The 19,858-nt window shown below is 41.0% G+C and overlaps 3 protein-coding genes across 3 annotated transcripts; all 3 read left to right on the top strand.

Annotated features, from left to right (window-relative positions):
* Positions 1–777: 777 nt before the first annotated feature.
* On the top strand, positions 778–3,850 carry LOC306922470 (tripartite motif-containing protein 75-like). The gene is made up of 2 exons (XM_079500107.1): positions 778–917; positions 1,850–3,850. Exon 2 carries the CDS (start codon positions 1,852–1,854, stop codon positions 2,779–2,781), a length of 930 nt encoding a protein of 309 aa, XP_079356233.1. The 5' UTR covers positions 778–917; positions 1,850–1,851; the 3' UTR covers positions 2,782–3,850.
* A 4,879-nt stretch (positions 3,851–8,729) lies between these two features.
* Positions 8,730–11,819, top strand: LOC306922462 (tripartite motif-containing protein 75-like). Its single transcript, XM_079500095.1, has 2 exons — positions 8,730–8,869; positions 9,802–11,819. Exon 2 carries the CDS (start codon positions 9,804–9,806, stop codon positions 10,731–10,733), a length of 930 nt encoding a protein of 309 aa, XP_079356221.1. The 5' UTR covers positions 8,730–8,869; positions 9,802–9,803; the 3' UTR covers positions 10,734–11,819.
* A 4,587-nt stretch (positions 11,820–16,406) lies between these two features.
* LOC306928011 (tripartite motif-containing protein 75-like) lies at positions 16,407–19,496 on the top strand. The gene is made up of 2 exons (XM_079507933.1): positions 16,407–16,546; positions 17,479–19,496. The coding sequence occupies exon 2, from the start codon at positions 17,481–17,483 to the stop codon at positions 18,408–18,410; it is 930 nt and encodes a 309-aa protein (XP_079364059.1). The 5' UTR covers positions 16,407–16,546; positions 17,479–17,480; the 3' UTR covers positions 18,411–19,496.
* Positions 19,497–19,858: the final 362 nt, after the last annotated feature.

Here is a 19,858-nt window from a genome sequence, read left to right as displayed (position 1 = left end):
AAGGAATGGGACAGTACTTTGAAGATTAATCCGTCATTCATGACACTTAAATCACTTTTAAAACTCTTACTTTTAAAAACGTACTGTCCTTTTTCACAGTAGGCAACACCGAAAAGGTGTAGGCTGCCGCTGAAGCAGAGGCTTTATTTATGCCACCCTATTTGAAGACAAAACAAAACAAAATCATATTTCCAGAGCTTAGTTCGACAAAATTAATAATATACATCAGCATATTTTAGCATGAGACAAACCAAGAATACAGAAATATGCAATACAACACCCATGATAATATGCATATTTTTGGTATAAGTAGCCAAAGTAGGCAAAAAACAACATGTTTATGTATAGGCTACCTATGTTTTCATGTCCATCTCTGCTTGGCCTATTAATACATGTTGATCAATAATACATGTATATTTAGTCTATTTCTGTATTTAAGCATTCAATATAAGTAAATATTATTCATTATTAATTGTATTTCCATATAATTTGACTTAGCTCATTTCTCATCATGTTTCTGATTCTTATTTTTATTAAATATATAGACTATCTTCCATTCCGTCTTCCTTTGAGAACAGTGAGAAAGCAAGCACTATTGTTTGTTGACAACAGACATTACAATTCATAACTAATTTGCAGTGGCTGAAAAGTACTTGCAATTTGTACTTTTTGACTCTGAAGTAAAGGTATTGGAAATACTCAAGTAAACTACAAATGCCTAAAATTGTATTATGTACTTAGTTACTTTCCACCACTGATGATGATGAAACCTAAATGAAACACACCCGCAATTAACTTGATTCCTTTCAGCTGCGTTCACTAGTCAAAAACGCTAGCTTTGCACAGGTTTGGTACGTGTCAACAGCCACCACACGACTGATTTCTTTATTTTTAAACTTAATTGCACCATAGTCAAGGTAAGAAGAAAACTTATATTAATTCAATCAAATGTCAGATTCTTGTTAACCCAATATATAAGTATTTTAAAACTGTGTGCTATATGGGAAAACACTCATTTAGATTTACCACTTAAGCTTAGTCTCTTCTGGGGGCAAGATCACAACTGCCATTTTCAACAAAGATGTTTGTTTAGTGCACATCATCACCCGCCGGGGGAGGGGGGAAAGTACTTCAAAATATCAATACTGCAATGTAGAAATATTTCAAGAACAAACTGGTTAAAAATTAGGCCTATTGGTATGATATCAAAATGCACTTTAACTACTTACGCAGAAACTCCCATTTCACAAGTTTTCAAATGTATAACAATCTTTTGAAAATGGCAAATCTACAAGCTCACAGTGAGCTATCTGCCATTTTCAAATGGCCAAAATGTATAGGGCTGACTTGGTTATGCCAGAGAAAAAGGGGTCTCCGGGCACTCTGGAGTTAAAAAAGGGAAAATACTATTAAACCAACATGATTAGATCTAACGGTCCATCGATTTGTATCAGTTTCATCCCCTTTGATCAAGGAGCACTTTTTTTTTTACGATTATCTTTATTGACTTGTACATCTCTGAGCACCTGGTTGTTTAATTTATGTTTTCAATTTGTAGTAGAGTAAAACTACAATATTTGCCTCTGAGGTGTAGTGGAGTAGAAGTAAACTGTTGGTACTGAAATTTGGAAATGCCCAGTAAAGTTAAAAAAAGAGGGGGAAAAATAACTTTACACTTAAGTACAGTATTGAGTTGGCTGCCTGCTTTTGCTATACACTAAATGTTGTTCCTGTTGTAACTCTTGTTTGTAGATTTTCACTTACCCTTAGCCCTGGAATGGGGATGCTAAATGTATCTTGAACTGAAATGGCTTTAAGATTCATATAGTTTGTCTTTTTTTCTATCCAGATATGGCAGCTGCCAGGTTACTTCTTTCCGGTGAGCACTTGGTCTGTGCGATCTGTCTGGATGTGGTCACCAAACCAGTCACCACACCATGTGGCCACAACTTCTGCAAGGCGTGTATTCAACACTACTGGGACACCAGGGTCATTTACCAGTGTCCTCTGTGTAATGCAACGTTTCCAACCAGACCTCAAATGCAAGTCAATACTGTCCTGTCCGAGTGGGCTATAGTACATAAGAAGTGGGCTCAGGTTCTAGAAAACCAATCTGGTCTTGAAGACAGGTTTTGCAAGAACCATCACATGCTCATTGACCTCTATTGTAAGACTGACCAGGCATTTATTTGTGGCGGTTGCATGACAACGGACCACAAAAATCACCACATTGAACTACTTGAGACGGCATACGAATCCAAACGTGCAGAAGTCCAGAGTGCGATAAATGCACGATCACAGAGGATCGGTGAGCTCAAACTCTTCACCAAGAGGGCACGAGTCTTCAATGAGCAGCTGATCCGCTCCCGGCCAGATCTAGTTGCGGTGATTGGGGACCGGTGTAGAGCGGCAGAGCAGCAAGCGGAAGGTTTCATTATAGAACTGAACATGGATATCGCTGAGCTCGACAAGAAACGTGATGACCTGGAGCATCACCATTGCCTTGATGAACACCATCGCCTTGTCGATCACGATCGCCTTTTCCTGTTGCTGTCAAGCCTGCCTGTTCTGCTGAACAAGGACCTGAAGAACACCGTGGTTGACTTCAAACTCCCTGATACCAACTGCGTTAGTAGATGTGCATTTCTTCTGGATCAGGAAGTCACTCTGCAGCAACTGAACATGAAAATCACTGAGCTCGACAAGAAACCTGGTGACATTGTTGTTTTTTTATGTCTGTACTCAATAATTATAGTTTTTTTTTATTTGTATGTATTTTAATTGTTTTAATAATGACGATAACTGTGGGGGGAGGGATGGGGTGAGGGAGAAAATGAAAAGAATGGTATGTTCAAACTGAACTTAAATTCTTGAAACCCGCTACCAATAAACACATATTTAAAGAAACGTGATGACCTGGAGCATTGCCTTGATGAACACCATCGCCTTGTCGATCACGATCGCCTTGTCCTGTTGCTGTCAAGCCTGCCTGCTCTGCTGAACAAGGACCTGAAGAACACCGTGGTTGACTTCAAAAATACCAACTGCGTTAGGAGATGTGCAGCTCTTCTGGATCAAGCTGAAGGCTTGTGCTGTGGATATGACCCTTGACCCAGACACTGCACACCGTGACCTCATCGTGTCCCCCGATGGGAAAGCAGTGATGCTTGGAGCAACACCTCAAGATGTCCCTGATGCTAGAAAGCGATTTAAACATCACGCAGTGTTGTCAAAGGAAGGTTTCAGATCAGGGAAGTTTTACTTTGAGGTCCAGGTAAAGGGGAAGACTAGTTGGGCTGTAGGAGTGGCGAGTGCATCTCTTAACAGAAAGTATCCTATCAGCATGTCTGTTAGGAATGAATGCTGGGTCATTGTGCTGGATGCTGGCCAGTATCGTGCATATGGCTCAGTGTCTTCTGGGTTCAATCTGTCTGTGAAGGAGAAACCACAGGCAGTGGGGGTCTTTGTAGACCATGACGCGGGACAGGTCTCTTTTCACAACGTGGCTGCAAAAGATCTGATCTACGTGTTCTCTGGCCTGACATTTAATGGTAGAGTACTGCATCCATACCTGTGCACTCGATCTGATCGCTCTCCATCTGATCTCGAGCCGCTCACCATCACTTCTCAAAGTCTCCCAAATGAACTCCAGTCAATACCACCAAAGGCATTTCCACCAAAATGTGGACTGTCAAGTATGACCTTGTGTACTGTGAGTTTCAATGTGATTGTAGCTATCAAAGCTCTGTTGTGTTTATATACGTGTTAATACTTTTAAAAAGGTTTCTATTGAGTTTTAAAGTCTTAATTTTGAATTTGTTTTAATAAAGCTTTTATTTGAAGAAACATGGATATTTGTCCTTATTGAAACCACTACATCTTACCAGGTTGTCTTATTTACCTTATAGTGTGGTCATTGTGACACATTCCAGCAGAGGGCATCCATTGTATGTTTCATTTGTTAACGTGTACAAGTAGCTACATAAGATTTAAACCTCACACTACAAACATGCACTATGGCAGTCAGTGATGCTGCAAATGGGGACTAGAAAATGTTTTGTCTACCAGTTTCCAGGGGGGCCCAGCGACAAGTAGTTTCTGTAGTATCACATTCATCTTAACCACTTAATCCATTTTTACCATCTTATATATATATATATATATATATTTTTTAAGATCAACTTCCTGATTCCACCCAAGAAATATTGCAATATATTTATTCGGTGAAACGATCAACTTGACTTTAATTATTCAAACGAGGTAGTTAATGGCTACTGTGGGACAATGGCAACATTTCAAAAACAACGCCATACAACATGCAGTTCATATACATTCATACAAATGTATCCATGTCGGGAGAGAAACACTGAAATTAACAATGCTCTTTGCATCTTTCATAGAATCATATCAATTACAGTCTACACGGTTTAACATGTTTAACAGGTGGTTTTAGGCACTTAATAAAGCATCCACATCTCCAATTTAACATTTACAAATAATGAACTGTATTTATATTTGCACTTTAAAATAATGGTTATTAAATACCTGAACAGTTTTTAATTTTTTTTATTACACACAATTTAATAGGAAATTAGGAATACCAGATCGCTTGCCTCACAATGGTCTCTACCTGGTATTCCTAAACGTAACCTCAACTGTAATCCTAACCTAGCCTCTATGAAACGGTGCCTAAACCTATTCCTAAATTTAACCTCAGTAAAACAATGCCTAAACTTATGTAAAACAAATACAAGAACCGCCCCACTGGGCAGCCGGCGAAAAATAATTAGGGCGAGCGTCTTGTAACGCGTGTTGCTCCCTCACGTATTAGGTCGATATCAGTCACCAGAACCAAGCACGGGTGTTTTCGATTAATCTAACATGGTTAAAATAGAGTTTGAAATTGCTGCTGGACGAGCGCTGGCGCTTTGGCATGGTCCATATGGAATGAATTATGTACTGGCCATATAAAGGCAAGTAAATTGACCCTATGGGAGCCAACCCAGGGCAAAGCCAGGAGGGGAAAGAAGCGTACCACCTATGTAGACGTGCTGCGGCGCGACAGCTTGACTGACAACACTGCAGAGCTCATAAGAACCTGATGTTGGATAGGAAATTGTGGAGGGCAGCGATCCACTAATCCCGAGTTGGTGTTGGCTAGTCCACACTGGCCATTAGGGCTGTGAATCTTTGGGTGTCCCACGATTCGATTCGATTCCGATTCTTGGGGTCACGATTCGATTCAACTCGATTCTCAATCCAAAAACGATTTTATTAAAATTCAAAAGCATTTTTTTCCCAGATTCAAATCCAGGACAACATGTACAAAACGTTTCCTGACTCCTGACTGAGTCTGACACTGCAGTTACCTTTTCTCACTCAGTTACCAGAACAATACATTCAAGTAAAAACTGCTGTAAAATGAATATAATTGGTAGGCTTTGGCTAGCTGGTAGTAAAAATGCACACATGCAAAGTATGCAGAAACGCACAGGTTGATAATCCCTTGTGTTAGGCACAGAGAGTCAGAGACTATAGAGACACACTCACACTAACGATTTTTGGAAATTATGAATCGATTTTGAATCGTTCATAACGGGAATCGCGATTCTAATTCGAATCGATCTTTTTTGACACCCCTACTGGCCATATATGGAGCGTGTCTTGATTGGTTTGATGAGGTCAGATCAACATATGGAATGTTAGAACAGGTCAGAGGTCAGCTCCATATAGAGATCTAAGGGTATGGTGGCAGTGGGGGCATTGTCTTGAGTGTACAGGATTTGATGAGTGCCTAGGTAGGGCCGGCACTTAATTTTCGGCCCTGTTGAGAACTCTAGTTTTCGCCGGCTGCCGGACGCAGCTGCACTAATAACGGCCCCTAGATGTGTCACAGAGACAAAACATTTTTGGGAGCGTTCTACCCATTGCTGGCTGTCTGAATACCAAAAAAATAACTAAAACATTATTGCTTATAGCAGCTTTAATATGTATGTGAATGACTCAATTTAATGCACAATCTATGTATAACTAAAAAATCACACCCGTGTGAACTGAGTGGTGTAAGGTTTTATATAGCATGATCAGCTGTGGTCTGACGTAATGTCTAAGGTATTATATAAGGTAAGGTATTTAGCCTCACACCCGGATGTGATTTCACAACTGGCTGTTTTTGCGCAGAGAAAATGACCACGGTTGCTACGGTCATCCAGTTCACCCGGGTGTGATTTAATTACGTCAGAAATTATTTTGAACATAGCAACCATGCTCATTTTTTTCTGCACACAAAAGCCAGTTGTAGGAGTGGTTTACACCACTCAAAAATACATAGCATGGATGCACCTGGGACGTATCCTCAGTGATATATCCTGAGGTCAACGGGGTTTCGGGTCTACCAACATCATACCCCTCACTCAGGCGACCCAGCCGGGGTTGATCAAATCCCGATTTACGTCCCAGTAGCTACCCTCGATCAGTCCATCAGGGAATGAGCAAGGCCACACAATCCGTTGCCCCAGAACTACTCTGCCGGGACTGGGAGAACCAAATTCTTCTTGGCGCGTGGAAGGACTAGGCTCTGTGGGTTGACTCCTGTCCGGGCCCCTCCTACGTCTCACCAGGTCCACTCCTGCTCTCACCAGGCCCAGGACCTGTGCGTTGCACCAGACTCCCAGCACCAGGCACTTCATTCAGGAGTGGTGGATTATAATGGCCCTCCTAAAGGCCTCACTGAGGTTTGTTGGGCTTCCTCCTCACGGAGGACACAGGCTGGGGCGCTAACCCATACTGCTCACCCGGGTGCCGTCTACATTCCGGCTGTCACCCGTCTCTCCGGTGGTCACCAGACTATACCCGGTTGTCACATAGTCTATTCCTATGAGTAACTAGAATATCTATAACTAAAATACATCGCATGGATGCACCTGGGACGTATCCTCAGTGATGTATCCTGAGGTCAACCAACATCATACCCCTCACTCAGGCGACCCAGCCGGGGTTGATCAAATCCCGATTTACGTCCCAGTAGTCAGGGAATATTATCAGTATTACCAGACAAATCTGGGAATACATTTCTTACCAAGAAGTTTCTTCACCAATGTGTTTGTAAAGGTGTCTACTAACATATCCCACATTGGTTTAAATTCAACCACCCATAGGGGAATTTTTGACAGTTGCTGAATGTTGGGGTACCATCAGCAGCCAATATGGCAAAATGTTCTAAATTTCATTATGCTTAAAATAGCATGTGACGTGTCAAACTAGGGGGTTTTCATCATTCTGAATCCATTCCAAGCATTTGTTTTGCACGAAAAACACTCCTTGGGCTAAAAACGGCCATAGACACTTGCCCAAAATAATGTGCCCAAATGTGCTGACCTCATCACATTTGTGATGACGTCTATGACCTTTTTAAGCCCAAGGAGTGTTTTTCGTGCAAAACCAATGTTTGGAATGGATTCAGAATCATGAAAACCCGCTAGTTTGACCCTTAGTTTGGCCATAGACCCCCTAGTTTGGCCATAGCCACTTGTCCAAATATGCCCAAATGTGCTGACTTCATCACATTTGTGATGACGGCTATGGCCATTTTTAGCCCAAGGAGTGTTTTTCGTGCAAAACTAATGTTTGGAATGGATTCAGAATGATGAAAACCCCCTAGTTCGAGAAGTCACATGCTACTTAAAGCATAATGAAATTTAGAACATTTTGCCTTATAATGGTTGTACCCCAACTTTCAGCAGCTGTCAAAAATTCCCCTAGGGTGGTTTAATATTTAAACCAATGTGGGATGTGTTAGTAGACACCTTTACAAACACATTGGTGAAGAAAATTCTCGGTAAGAAATGTATTCCCAGGTTTTATTAATATCCAGATATACAGATTGGCCCAATTCCAATTGCTGCCCTCAGCTGTAAGTGCTTGAGGGTGAGAGGCTGCAAGGGCTCCAATGAAAGGAATGGGACAGTACTTTGAAGATTAATCCGTCATTCATGACACTTAAATCACTTTTAAAACTCTTACTTTTAAAAACGTACTGTCCTTTTTCACAGTAGGCAACACCGAAAAGGTGTAGGCTGCCGCTGAAGCAGAGGCTTTATTTATGCCACCCTATTTGAAGACAAAACAAAACAAAATCATATTTCCAGAGCTTAGTTCGACAAAATTAATAATATACATCAGCATATTTTAGCATGAGACAAACCAAGAATACAGAAATATGCAATACAACACCCATGATAATATGCATATTTTTGGTATAAGTAGCCAAAGTAGGCAAAAAACAACATGTTTATGTATAGGCTACCTATGTTTTCATGTCCATCTCTGCTTGGCCTATTAATACATGTTGATCAATAATACATGTATATTTAGTCTATTTCTGTATTTAAGCATTCAATATAAGTAAATATTATTCATTATTAATTGTATTTCCATATAATTTGACTTAGCTCATTTCTCATCATGTTTCTGATTCTTATTTTTATTAAATATATAGACTATCTTCCATTCCGTCTTCCTTTGAGAACAGTGAGAAAGCAAGCACTATTGTTTGTTGACAACAGACATTACAATTCATAACTAATTTGCAGTGGCTGAAAAGTACTTGCAATTTGTACTTTTTGACTCTGAAGTAAAGGTATTGGAAATACTCAAGTAAACTACAAATGCCTAAAATTGTATTATGTACTTAGTTACTTTCCACCACTGATGATGATGAAGCCTAAATGAAACACACCCGCAATTAACTTGATTCCTTTCAGCTGCGTTCACTAGTCAAAAACGCTAGCTTTGCACAGGTTTGGTACGTGTCAACAGCCACCACACGACTGATTTCTTTATTTTTAAACTTAATTGCACCATAGTCAAGGTAAGAAGAAAACTTATATTAATTCAATCAAATGTCAGATTCTTGTTAACCCAATATATAAGTATTTTAAAACTGTGTGCTATATGGGAAAACACTCATTTAGATTTACCACTTAAGCTTAGTCTCTTCTGGGGGCAAGATCACAACTGCCATTTTCAACAAAGATGTTTGTTTAGTGCACATCATCACCCGCCGGGGGAGGGGGGAAAGTACTTCAAAATATCAATACTGCAATGTAGAAATATTTCAAGAACAAACTGGTTAAAAATTAGGCCTATTGGTATGATATCAAAATGCACTTTAACTACTTATGCAGAAACTCCCATTTCACAAGTTTTCAAATGTATAACAATCTTTTGAAAATGGCAAATCTACAAGCTCACAGTGAGCTATCTGCCATTTTCAAATGGCCAAAATGTATAGGGCTGACTTGGTTATGCCAGAGAAAAAGGGGTCTCCGGGCACTCTGGAGTTAAAAAAGGGAAAATACTATTAAACCAACATGATTAGATCTAACGGTCCATCGATTTGTATCAGTTTCATCCCCTTTGATCAAGGAGCACTTTTTTTTTTACGATTATCTTTATTGACTTGTACATCTCTGAGCACCTGGTTGTTTAATTTATGTTTTCAATTTGTAGTAGAGTAAAACTACAATATTTGCCTCTGAGGTGTAGTGGAGTAGAAGTAAACTGTTGGTACTGAAATTTGGAAATGCCCAGTAAAGTTAAAAAAAGAGGGGGAAAAATAACTTTACACTTAAGTACAGTATTGAGTTGGCTGCCTGCTTTTGCTATACACTAAATGTTGTTCCTGTTGTAACTCTTGTTTGTAGATTTTCACTTACCCTTAGCCCTGGAATGGGGATGCTAAATGTATCTTGAACTGAAATGGCTTTAAGATTCATATAGTTTGTCTTTTTTTCTATCCAGATATGGCAGCTGCCAGGTTACTTCTTTCCGGTGAGCACTTGGTCTGTGCGATCTGTCTGGATGTGGTCACCAAACCAGTCACCACACCATGTGGCCACAACTTCTGCAAGGCGTGTATTCAACACTACTGGGACACCAGGGTCATTTACCAGTGTCCTCTGTGTAATGCAACGTTTCCAACCAGACCTCAAATGCAAGTCAATACTGTCCTGTCCGAGTGGGCTATAGTACATAAGAAGTGGGCTCAGGTTCTAGAAAACCAATCTGGTCTTGAAGACAGGTTTTGCAAGAACCATCACATGCTCATTGACCTCTATTGTAAGACTGACCAGGCATTTATTTGTGGCGGTTGCATGACAACGGACCACAAAAATCACCACATTGAACTACTTGAGACGGCATACGAATCCAAACGTGCAGAAGTCCAGAGTGCGATAAATGCACGATCACAGAGGATCGGTGAGCTCAAACTCTTCACCAAGAGGGCACGAGTCTTCAATGAGCAGCTGATCCGCTCCCGGCCAGATCTAGTTGCGGTGATTGGGGACCGGTGTAGAGCGGCAGAGCAGCAAGCGGAAGGTTTCATTATAGAACTGAACATGGATATCGCTGAGCTCGACAAGAAACGTGATGACCTGGAGCATCACCATTGCCTTGATGAACACCATCGCCTTGTCGATCACGATCGCCTTTTCCTGTTGCTGTCAAGCCTGCCTGTTCTGCTGAACAAGGACCTGAAGAACACCGTGGTTGACTTCAAACTCCCTGATACCAACTGCGTTAGTAGATGTGCATTTCTTCTGGATCAGGAAGTCACTCTGCAGCAACTGAACATGAAAATCACTGAGCTCGACAAGAAACCTGGTGACATTGTTGTTTTTTTATGTCTGTACTCAATAATTATTGTTTTTTTTTATTTGTATGTATTTTAATTGTTTTAATAATGACGATAACTGTGGGGGGAGGGATGGGGTGAGGGAGAAAATGAAAAGAATGGTATGTTCAAACTGAACTTAAATTCTTGAAACCCGCTACCAATAAACACATATTTAAAGAAACGTGATGACCTGGAGCATTGCCTTGATGAACACCATCGCCTTGTCGATCACGATCGCCTTGTCCTGTTGCTGTCAAGCCTGCCTGCTCTGCTGAACAAGGACCTGAAGAACACCGTGGTTGACTTCAAAAATACCAACTGCGTTAGGAGATGTGCAGCTCTTCTGGATCAGGAAGTCACTCTGCAGCAGCTGAAGGCTTGTGCTGTGGATATGACCCTTGACCCAGACACTGCACACCGTGACCTCATCGTGTCCCCCGATGGGAAAGCAGTGATGCTTGGAGCAACACCTCAAGATGTCCCTGATGCTAGAAAGCGATTTAAACATCACGCAGTGTTGTCAAAGGAAGGTTTCAGATCAGGGAAGTTTTACTTTGAGGTCCAGGTAAAGGGGAAGACTAGTTGGGCTGTAGGAGTGGCGAGTGCATCTCTTAACAGAAAGTATCCTATCAGCATGTCTGTTAGGAATGAATGCTGGGTCATTGTGCTGGATGCTGGCCAGTATCGTGCATATGGCTCAGTGTCTTCTGGGTTCAATCTGTCTGTGAAGGAGAAACCACAGGCAGTGGGGGTCTTTGTAGACCATGACGCGGGACAGGTCTCTTTTCACAACGTGGCTGCAAAAGATCTGATCTACGTGTTCTCTGGCCTGACATTTAATGGTAGAGTACTGCATCCATACCTGTGCACTCGATCTGATCGCTCTCCATCTGATCTCGAGCCGCTCACCATCACTTCTCAAAGTCTCCCAAATGAACTCCAGTCAATACCACCAAAGGCATTTCCACCAAAATGTGGACTGTCAAGTATGACCTTGTGTACTGTGAGTTTCAATGTGATTGTAGCTATCAAAGCTCTGTTGTGTTTATATACGTGTTAATACTTTTAAAAAGGTTTCTATTGAGTTTTAAAGTCTTAATTTTGAATTTGTTTTAATAAAGCTTTTATTTGAAGAAACATGGATATTTGTCCTTATTGAAACCACTACATCTTACCAGGTTGTCTTATTTACCTTATAGTGTGGTCATTGTGACACATTCCAGCAGAGGGCATCCATTGTATGTTTCATTTGTTAACGTGTACAAGTAGCTACATAAGATTTAAACCTCACACTACAAACATGCACTATGGCAGTCAGTGATGCTGCAAATGGGGACTAGAAAATGTTTTGTCTACCAGTTTCCAGGGGGGCCCAGCGACAAGTAGTTTCTGTAGTATCACATTCATCTTAACCACTTAATCCATTTTTACCATCTTATATATATATTTTTTTTTTAAGATCAACTTCCTGATTCCACCCAAGAAATATTGCAATATATTTATTCGGTGAAACGATCAACTTGACTTTAATTATTCAAACGAGGTAGTTAATGGCTACTGTGGGACAATGGCAACATTTCAAAAACAACGCCATACAACATGCAGTTCATATACATTCATACAAATGTATCCATGTCGGGAGAGAAACACTGAAATTAACAATGCTCTTTGCATCTTTCATAGAATCATATCAATTACAGTCTACACGGTTTAACATGTTTAACAGGTGGTTTTAGGCACTTAATAAAGCATCCACATCTCCAATTTAACATTTACAAATAATGAACTGTATTTATATTTGCACTTTAAAATAATGGTTATTAAATACCTGAACAGTTTTTAATTTTTTTTATTACACACAATTTAATAGGAAATTAGGAATACCAGATCGCTTGCCTCACAATGGTCTCTACCTGGTATTCCTAAACGTAACCTCAACTGTAATCCTAACCTAGCCTCTATGAAACGGTGCCTAAACCTATTCCTAAATTTAACCTCAGTAAAACAATGCCTAAACTTATGTAAAACAAATACAAGAACCGCCCCACTGGGCAGCCGTGAAAAATAATTAGGGCGAGCGTCTTGTAACGCGTGTTGCTCCCTCACGTATTAGGTCGATATCAGTCACCAGAACCAAGCACGGGTGTTTTCGATTAATCTAACATGGTTAAAATAGAGTTTGAAATTGCTGCTGGACGAGCGCTGGCGCTTTGGCATGGTCCATATGGAATGAATTATGTACTGGCCATATAAAGGCAAGTAAATTGACCCTATGGGAGCCAACCCAGGGCAAAGCCAGGAGGGGAAAGAAGCGTACCACCTATGTAGACGTGCTGCGGCGCGACAGCTTGACTGACAACACTGCAGAGCTCATAAGAACCTGATGTTGGATAGGAAATTGTGGAGGGCAGCGATCCACTAATCCCGAGTTGGTGTTGGCTAGTCCACACTGGCCATTAGGGCTGTGAATCTTTGGGTGTCCCACGATTCGATTCGATTCCGATTCTTGGGGTCACGATTCGATTCAACTCGATTCTCAATCCAAAAACGATTTTATTAAAATTCAAAAGCATTTTTTTCCCAGATTCAAATCCAGGACAACATGTACAAAACGTTTCCTGACTCCTGACTGAGTCTGACACTCAGTTACCTTTTCTCACTCAGTTACCAGAACAATACATTCAAGTAAAAACTGCTGTAAAATGAATATAATTGGTAGGCTTTGGCTAGCTGGTAGTAAAAATGCACACATGCAAAGTATGCAGAAACGCACAGGTTGATAATCCCTTGTGTTAGGCACAGAGACTATAGAGACACACTCACACTAACGATTTTTGGAAATTATGAATCGATTTTGAATCGTTCATAACGGGAATCGCGATTCTAATTCGAATCGATCTTTTTTGACACCCCTACTGGCCATATATGGAGCGTGTCTTGATTGGTTTGATGAGGTCAGATCAACATATGGAATGTTAGAACAGGTCAGAGGTCAGCTCCATATAGAGATCTAAGGGTATGGTGGCAGTGGGGGCATTGTCTTGAGTGTACAGGATTTGATGAGTGCCTAGGTAGGGCCGGCACTTAATTTTCGGCCCTGTTGAGAACTCTAGTTTTCGCCGGCTGCCGGACGCAGCTGCACTAATAACGGCCCCTAGATGTGTCACAGAGACAAAACATTTTTGGGAGCGTTCTACCCATTGCTGGCTGTCTGAATACCAAAAAAATAACTAAAACATTATTGCTTATATAGCTTTATAAGCAGCTTTAATATGTATGTGAATGACTCAATTTAATGCACAATCTATGTATAACTAAAAAAATACATAGCATGGATGCACCTGGGACGTATCCTCAGTGATATATCCTGAGGTCAACGGGGTTTCGGGTCTACCAACATCATACCCCTCACTCAGGCGACCCAGCCGGGGTTGATCAAATCCCGATTTACGTCCCAGTAGCTACCCTCGATCAGTCCATCAGGGAATGAGCAAGGCCACACAATCCGTTGCCCCAGAACTACTCTGCCGGGACTGGGAGAACCAAATTCTTCTTGGCGCGTGGAAGGACTAGGCTCTGTGGGTTGACTCCTGTCCGGGCCCCTCCTACGTCTCACCAGGTCCACTCCTGCTCTCACCAGGCCCAGGACCTGTGCGTTGCACCAGACTCCCAGCACCAGGCACTTCATTCAGGAGTGGTGGATTATAATGGCCCTCCTAAAGGCCTCACTGAGGTTTGTTGGGCTTCCTCCTCACGGAGGACACAGGCTGGGGCGCTAACCCATACTGCTCACCCGGGTGCCGTCTACATTCCGGCTGTCACCCGTCTCTCCGGTGGTCACCAGACTATACCCGGTTGTCACATAGTCTATTCCTATGAGTCACTAGAATATCTATAACTAAAATACATCGCATGGATGCACCTGGGACGTATCCTCAGTGATGTATCCTGAGGTCAACCAACATCATACCCCTCACTCAGGCGACCCAGCCGGGGTTGATCAAATCCCGATTTACGTCCCAGTAGTCAGGGAATATTATCAGTATTACCAGACAAATCTGGGAATACATTTCTTACCAAGAAGTTTCTTCACCAATGTGTTTGTAAAGGTGTCTACTAACATATCCCACATTGGTTTAAATTCAACCACCCATAGGGGAATTTTTGACAGTTGCTGAATGTTGGGGTACCATCAGCAGCCAATATGGCAAAATGTTCTAAATTTCATTATGCTTAAAATAGCATGTGACGTGTCAAACTAGGGGGTTTTCATCATTCTGAATCCATTCCAAGCATTTGTTTTGCACGAAAAACACTCCTTGGGCTAAAAACGGCCATAGACACTTGCCCAAAATAATGTGCCCAAATGTGCTGACCTCATCACATTTGTGATGACGTCTATGACCTTTTTAAGCCCAAGGAGTGTTTTTCGTGCAAAACCAATGTTTGGAATGGATTCAGAATCATGAAAACCCGCTAGTTTGACCCTTAGTTTGGCCATAGACCCCCTAGTTTGGCCATAGCCACTTGTCCAAATATGCCCAAATGTGCTGACTTCATCACATTTGTGATGACGGCTATGGCCATTTTTAGCCCAAGGAGTGTTTTTCGTGCAAAACTAATGTTTGGAATGGATTCAGAATGATGAAAACCCCCTAGTTCGAGAAGTCACATGCTACTTAAAGCATAATGAAATTTAGAACATTTTGCCTTATAATGGTTGTACCCCAACTTTCAGCAGCTGTCAAAAATTCCCCTAGGGTGGTTTAATATTTAAACCAATGTGGGATGTGTTAGTAGACACCTTTACAAACACATTGGTGAAGAAAATTCTCGGTAAGAAATGTATTCCCAGGTTTTATTAATATCCAGATATACAGATTGGCCCAATTCCAATTGCTGCCCTCAGCTGTAAGTGCTTGAGGGTGAGAGGCTGCAAGGGCTCCAATGAAAGGAATGGGACAGTACTTTGAAGATTAATCCGTCATTCATGACACTTAAATCACTTTTAAAACTCTTACTTTTAAAAACGTACTGTCCTTTTTCACAGTAGGCAACACCGAAAAGGTGTAGGCTGCCGCTGAAGCAGAGGCTTTATTTATGCCACCCTATTTGAAGACAAAACAAAACAAAATCATATTTCCAGAGCTTAGTTCGACAAAATTAATAATATACATCAGCATATTTTAGCATGAGACAAACCAAGAATACAGAAATATGCAATACAACACCCATGATAATATGCATATTTTTGGTATAAGTAGCCAAAGTAGGCAAAAAACAACATGTTTATGTATAGGCTACCTATGTTTTCATGTCCATCTCTGCTTGGCCTATTAATACATGTTGATCAATAATACATGTATATTTAGTCTATTTCTGTATTTAAGCATTCAATATAAGTAAATATTATTCATTATTAATTGTATTTCCATATAATTTGACTTAGCTCATTTCTCATCATGTTTCTGATTCTTATTTTTATTAAATATATAGACTATCTTCCATTCCGTCTTCCTTTGAGAACAGTGAGAAAGCAAGCACTATTGTTTGTTGACAACAGACATTACAATTCATAACTAATTTGCAGTGGCTGAAAAGTACTTGCAATTTGTACTTTTTGACTCTGAAGTAAAGGTATTGGAAATACTCAAGTAAACTACAAATGCCTAAAATTGTATTATGTACTTAGTTACTTTCCACCACTGATGATGATGAAGCCTAAATGAAACACACCCGCAATTAACTTGATTCCTTTCAGCTGCGTTCACTAGTCAAAAACGCTAGCTTTGCACAGGTTTGGTACGTGTCAACAGCCACCACACGACTGATTTCTTTATTTTTAAACTTAATTGCACCATAGTCAAGGTAAGAAGAAAACTTATATTAATTCAATCAAATGTCAGATTCTTGTTAACCCAATATATAAGTATTTTAAAACTGTGTGCTATATGGGAAAACACTCATTTAGATTTACCACTTAAGCTTAGTCTCTTCTGGGGGCAAGATCACAACTGCCATTTTCAACAAAGATGTTTGTTTAGTGCACATCATCACCCGCCGGGGGAGGGGGGAAAGTACTTCAAAATATCAATACTGCAATGTAGAAATATTTCAAGAACAAACTGGTTAAAAATTAGGCCTATTGGTATGATATCAAAATGCACTTTAACTACTTATGCAGAAACTCCCATTTCACAAGTTTTCAAATGTATAACAATCTTTTGAAAATGGCAAATCTACAAGCTCACAGTGAGCTATCTGCCATTTTCAAATGGCCAAAATGTATAGGGCTGACTTGGTTATGCCAGAGAAAAAGGGGTCTCCGGGCACTCTGGAGTTAAAAAAGGGAAAATACTATTAAACCAACATGATTAGATCTAACGGTCCATCGATTTGTATCAGTTTCATCCCCTTTGATCAAGGAGCACTTTTTTTTTTACGATTATCTTTATTGACTTGTACATCTCTGAGCACCTGGTTGTTTAATTTATGTTTTCAATTTGTAGTAGAGTAAAACTACAATATTTGCCTCTGAGGTGTAGTGGAGTAGAAGTAAACTGTTGGTACTGAAATTTGGAAATGCCCAGTAAAGTTAAAAAAAGAGGGGGAAAAATAACTTTACACTTAAGTACAGTATTGAGTTGGCTGCCTGCTTTTGCTATACACTAAATGTTGTTCCTGTTGTAACTCTTGTTTGTAGATTTTCACTTACCCTTAGCCCTGGAATGGGGATGCTAAATGTATCTTGAACTGAAATGGCTTTAAGATTCATATAGTTTGTCTTTTTTTCTATCCAGATATGGCAGCTGCCAGGTTACTTCTTTCCGGTGAGCACTTGGTCTGTGCGATCTGTCTGGATGTGGTCACCAAACCAGTCACCACACCATGTGGCCACAACTTCTGCAAGGCGTGTATTCAACACTACTGGGACACCAGGGTCATTTACCAGTGTCCTCTGTGTAATGCAACGTTTCCAACCAGACCTCAAATGCAAGTCAATACTGTCCTGTCCGAGTGGGCTATAGTACATAAGAAGTGGGCTCAGGTTCTAGAAAACCAATCTGGTCTTGAAGACAGGTTTTGCAAGAACCATCACATGCTCATTGACCTCTATTGTAAGACTGACCAGGCATTTATTTGTGGCGGTTGCATGACAACGGACCACAAAAATCACCACATTGAACTACTTGAGACGGCATACGAATCCAAACGTGCAGAAGTCCAGAGTGCGATAAATGCACGATCACAGAGGATCGGTGAGCTCAAACTCTTCACCAAGAGGGCACGAGTCTTCAATGAGCAGCTGATCCGCTCCCGGCCAGATCTAGTTGCGGTGATTGGGGACCGGTGTAGAGCGGCAGAGCAGCAAGCGGAAGGTTTCATTATAGAACTGAACATGGATATCGCTGAGCTCGACAAGAAACGTGATGACCTGGAGCATCACCATTGCCTTGATGAACACCATCGCCTTGTCGATCACGATCGCCTTTTCCTGTTGCTGTCAAGCCTGCCTGTTCTGCTGAACAAGGACCTGAAGAACACCGTGGTTGACTTCAAACTCCCTGATACCAACTGCGTTAGTAGATGTGCATTTCTTCTGGATCAGGAAGTCACTCTGCAGCAACTGAACATGAAAATCACTGAGCTCGACAAGAAACCTGGTGACATTGTTGTTTTTTTATGTCTGTACTCAATAATTATTGTTTTTTTTTATTTGTATGTATTTTAATTGTTTTAATAATGACGATAACTGTGGGGGGAGGGATGGGGTGAGGGAGAAAATGAAAAGAATGGTATGTTCAAACTGAACTTAAATTCTTGAAACCCGCTACCAATAAACACATATTTAAAGAAACGTGATGACCTGGAGCATTGCCTTGATGAACACCATCGCCTTGTCGATCACGATCGCCTTGTCCTGTTGCTGTCAAGCCTGCCTGCTCTGCTGAACAAGGACCTGAAGAACACCGTGGTTGACTTCAAAAATACCAACTGCGTTAGGAGATGTGCAGCTCTTCTGGATCAGGAAGTCACTCTGCAGCAGCTGAAGGCTTGTGCTGTGGATATGACCCTTGACCCAGACACTGCACACCGTGACCTCATCGTGTCCCCCGATGGGAAAGCAGTGATGCTTGGAGCAACACCTCAAGATGTCCCTGATGCTAGAAAGCGATTTAAACATCACGCAGTGTTGTCAAAGGAAGGTTTCAGATCAGGGAAGTTTTACTTTGAGGTCCAGGTAAAGGGGAAGACTAGTTGGGCTGTAGGAGTGGCGAGTGCATCTCTTAACAGAAAGTATCCTATCAGCATGTCTGTTAGGAATGAATGCTGGGTCATTGTGCTGGATGCTGGCCAGTATCGTGCATATGGCTCAGTGTCTTCTGGGTTCAATCTGTCTGTGAAGGAGAAACCACAGGCAGTGGGGGTCTTTGTAGACCATGACGCGGGACAGGTCTCTTTTCACAACGTGGCTGCAAAAGATCTGATCTACGTGTTCTCTGGCCTGACATTTAATGGTAGAGTACTGCATCCATACCTGTGCACTCGATCTGATCGCTCTCCATCTGATCTCGAGCCGCTCACCATCACTTCTCAAAGTCTCCCAAATGAACTCCAGTCAATACCACCAAAGGCATTTCCACCAAAATGTGGACTGTCAAGTATGACCTTGTGTACTGTGAGTTTCAATGTGATTGTAGCTATCAAAGCTCTGTTGTGTTTATATACGTGTTAATACTTTTAAAAAGGTTTCTATTGAGTTTTAAAGTCTTAATTTTGAATTTGTTTTAATAAAGCTTTTATTTGAAGAAACATGGATATTTGTCCTTATTGAAACCACTACATCTTACCAGGTTGTCTTATTTACCTTATAGTGTGGTCATTGTGACACATTCCAGCAGAGGGCATCCATTGTATGTTTCATTTGTTAACGTGTACAAGTAGCTACATAAGATTTAAACCTCACACTACAAACATGCACTATGGCAGTCAGTGATGCTGCAAATGGGGACTAGAAAATGTTTTGTCTACCAGTTTCCAGGGGGGCCCAGCGACAAGTAGTTTCTGTAGTATCACATTCATCTTAACCACTTAATCCATTTTTACCATCTTATATATATATATTTTTTTTAAGATCAACTTCCTGATTCCACCCAAGAAATATTGCAATATATTTAT

This window comes from Electrona antarctica, assembly GCF_951216825.1.
Source record: "Electrona antarctica genome assembly, chromosome: 1".
In the NCBI taxonomy this organism is placed as follows: Eukaryota; Metazoa; Chordata; class Actinopteri; order Myctophiformes; family Myctophidae; genus Electrona; species Electrona antarctica.
Note: the sequence above shows the minus strand (reverse complement) of the source record. Positions and strands in the feature narration are given on the sequence as shown.

What these genes read in the sequence shown, in the direction of transcription:
- LOC306922470 (XM_079500107.1), top strand. Translation starts at nt 1,852, where the DNA reads ATGGCAGCTGCCAGGTTACTTCTTTCCGGTGAGCACTTGGTCTGTGCG.
- LOC306922462 (XM_079500095.1), top strand. Translation starts at nt 9,804, where the DNA reads ATGGCAGCTGCCAGGTTACTTCTTTCCGGTGAGCACTTGGTCTGTGCG.
- LOC306928011 (XM_079507933.1), top strand. Translation starts at nt 17,481, where the DNA reads ATGGCAGCTGCCAGGTTACTTCTTTCCGGTGAGCACTTGGTCTGTGCG.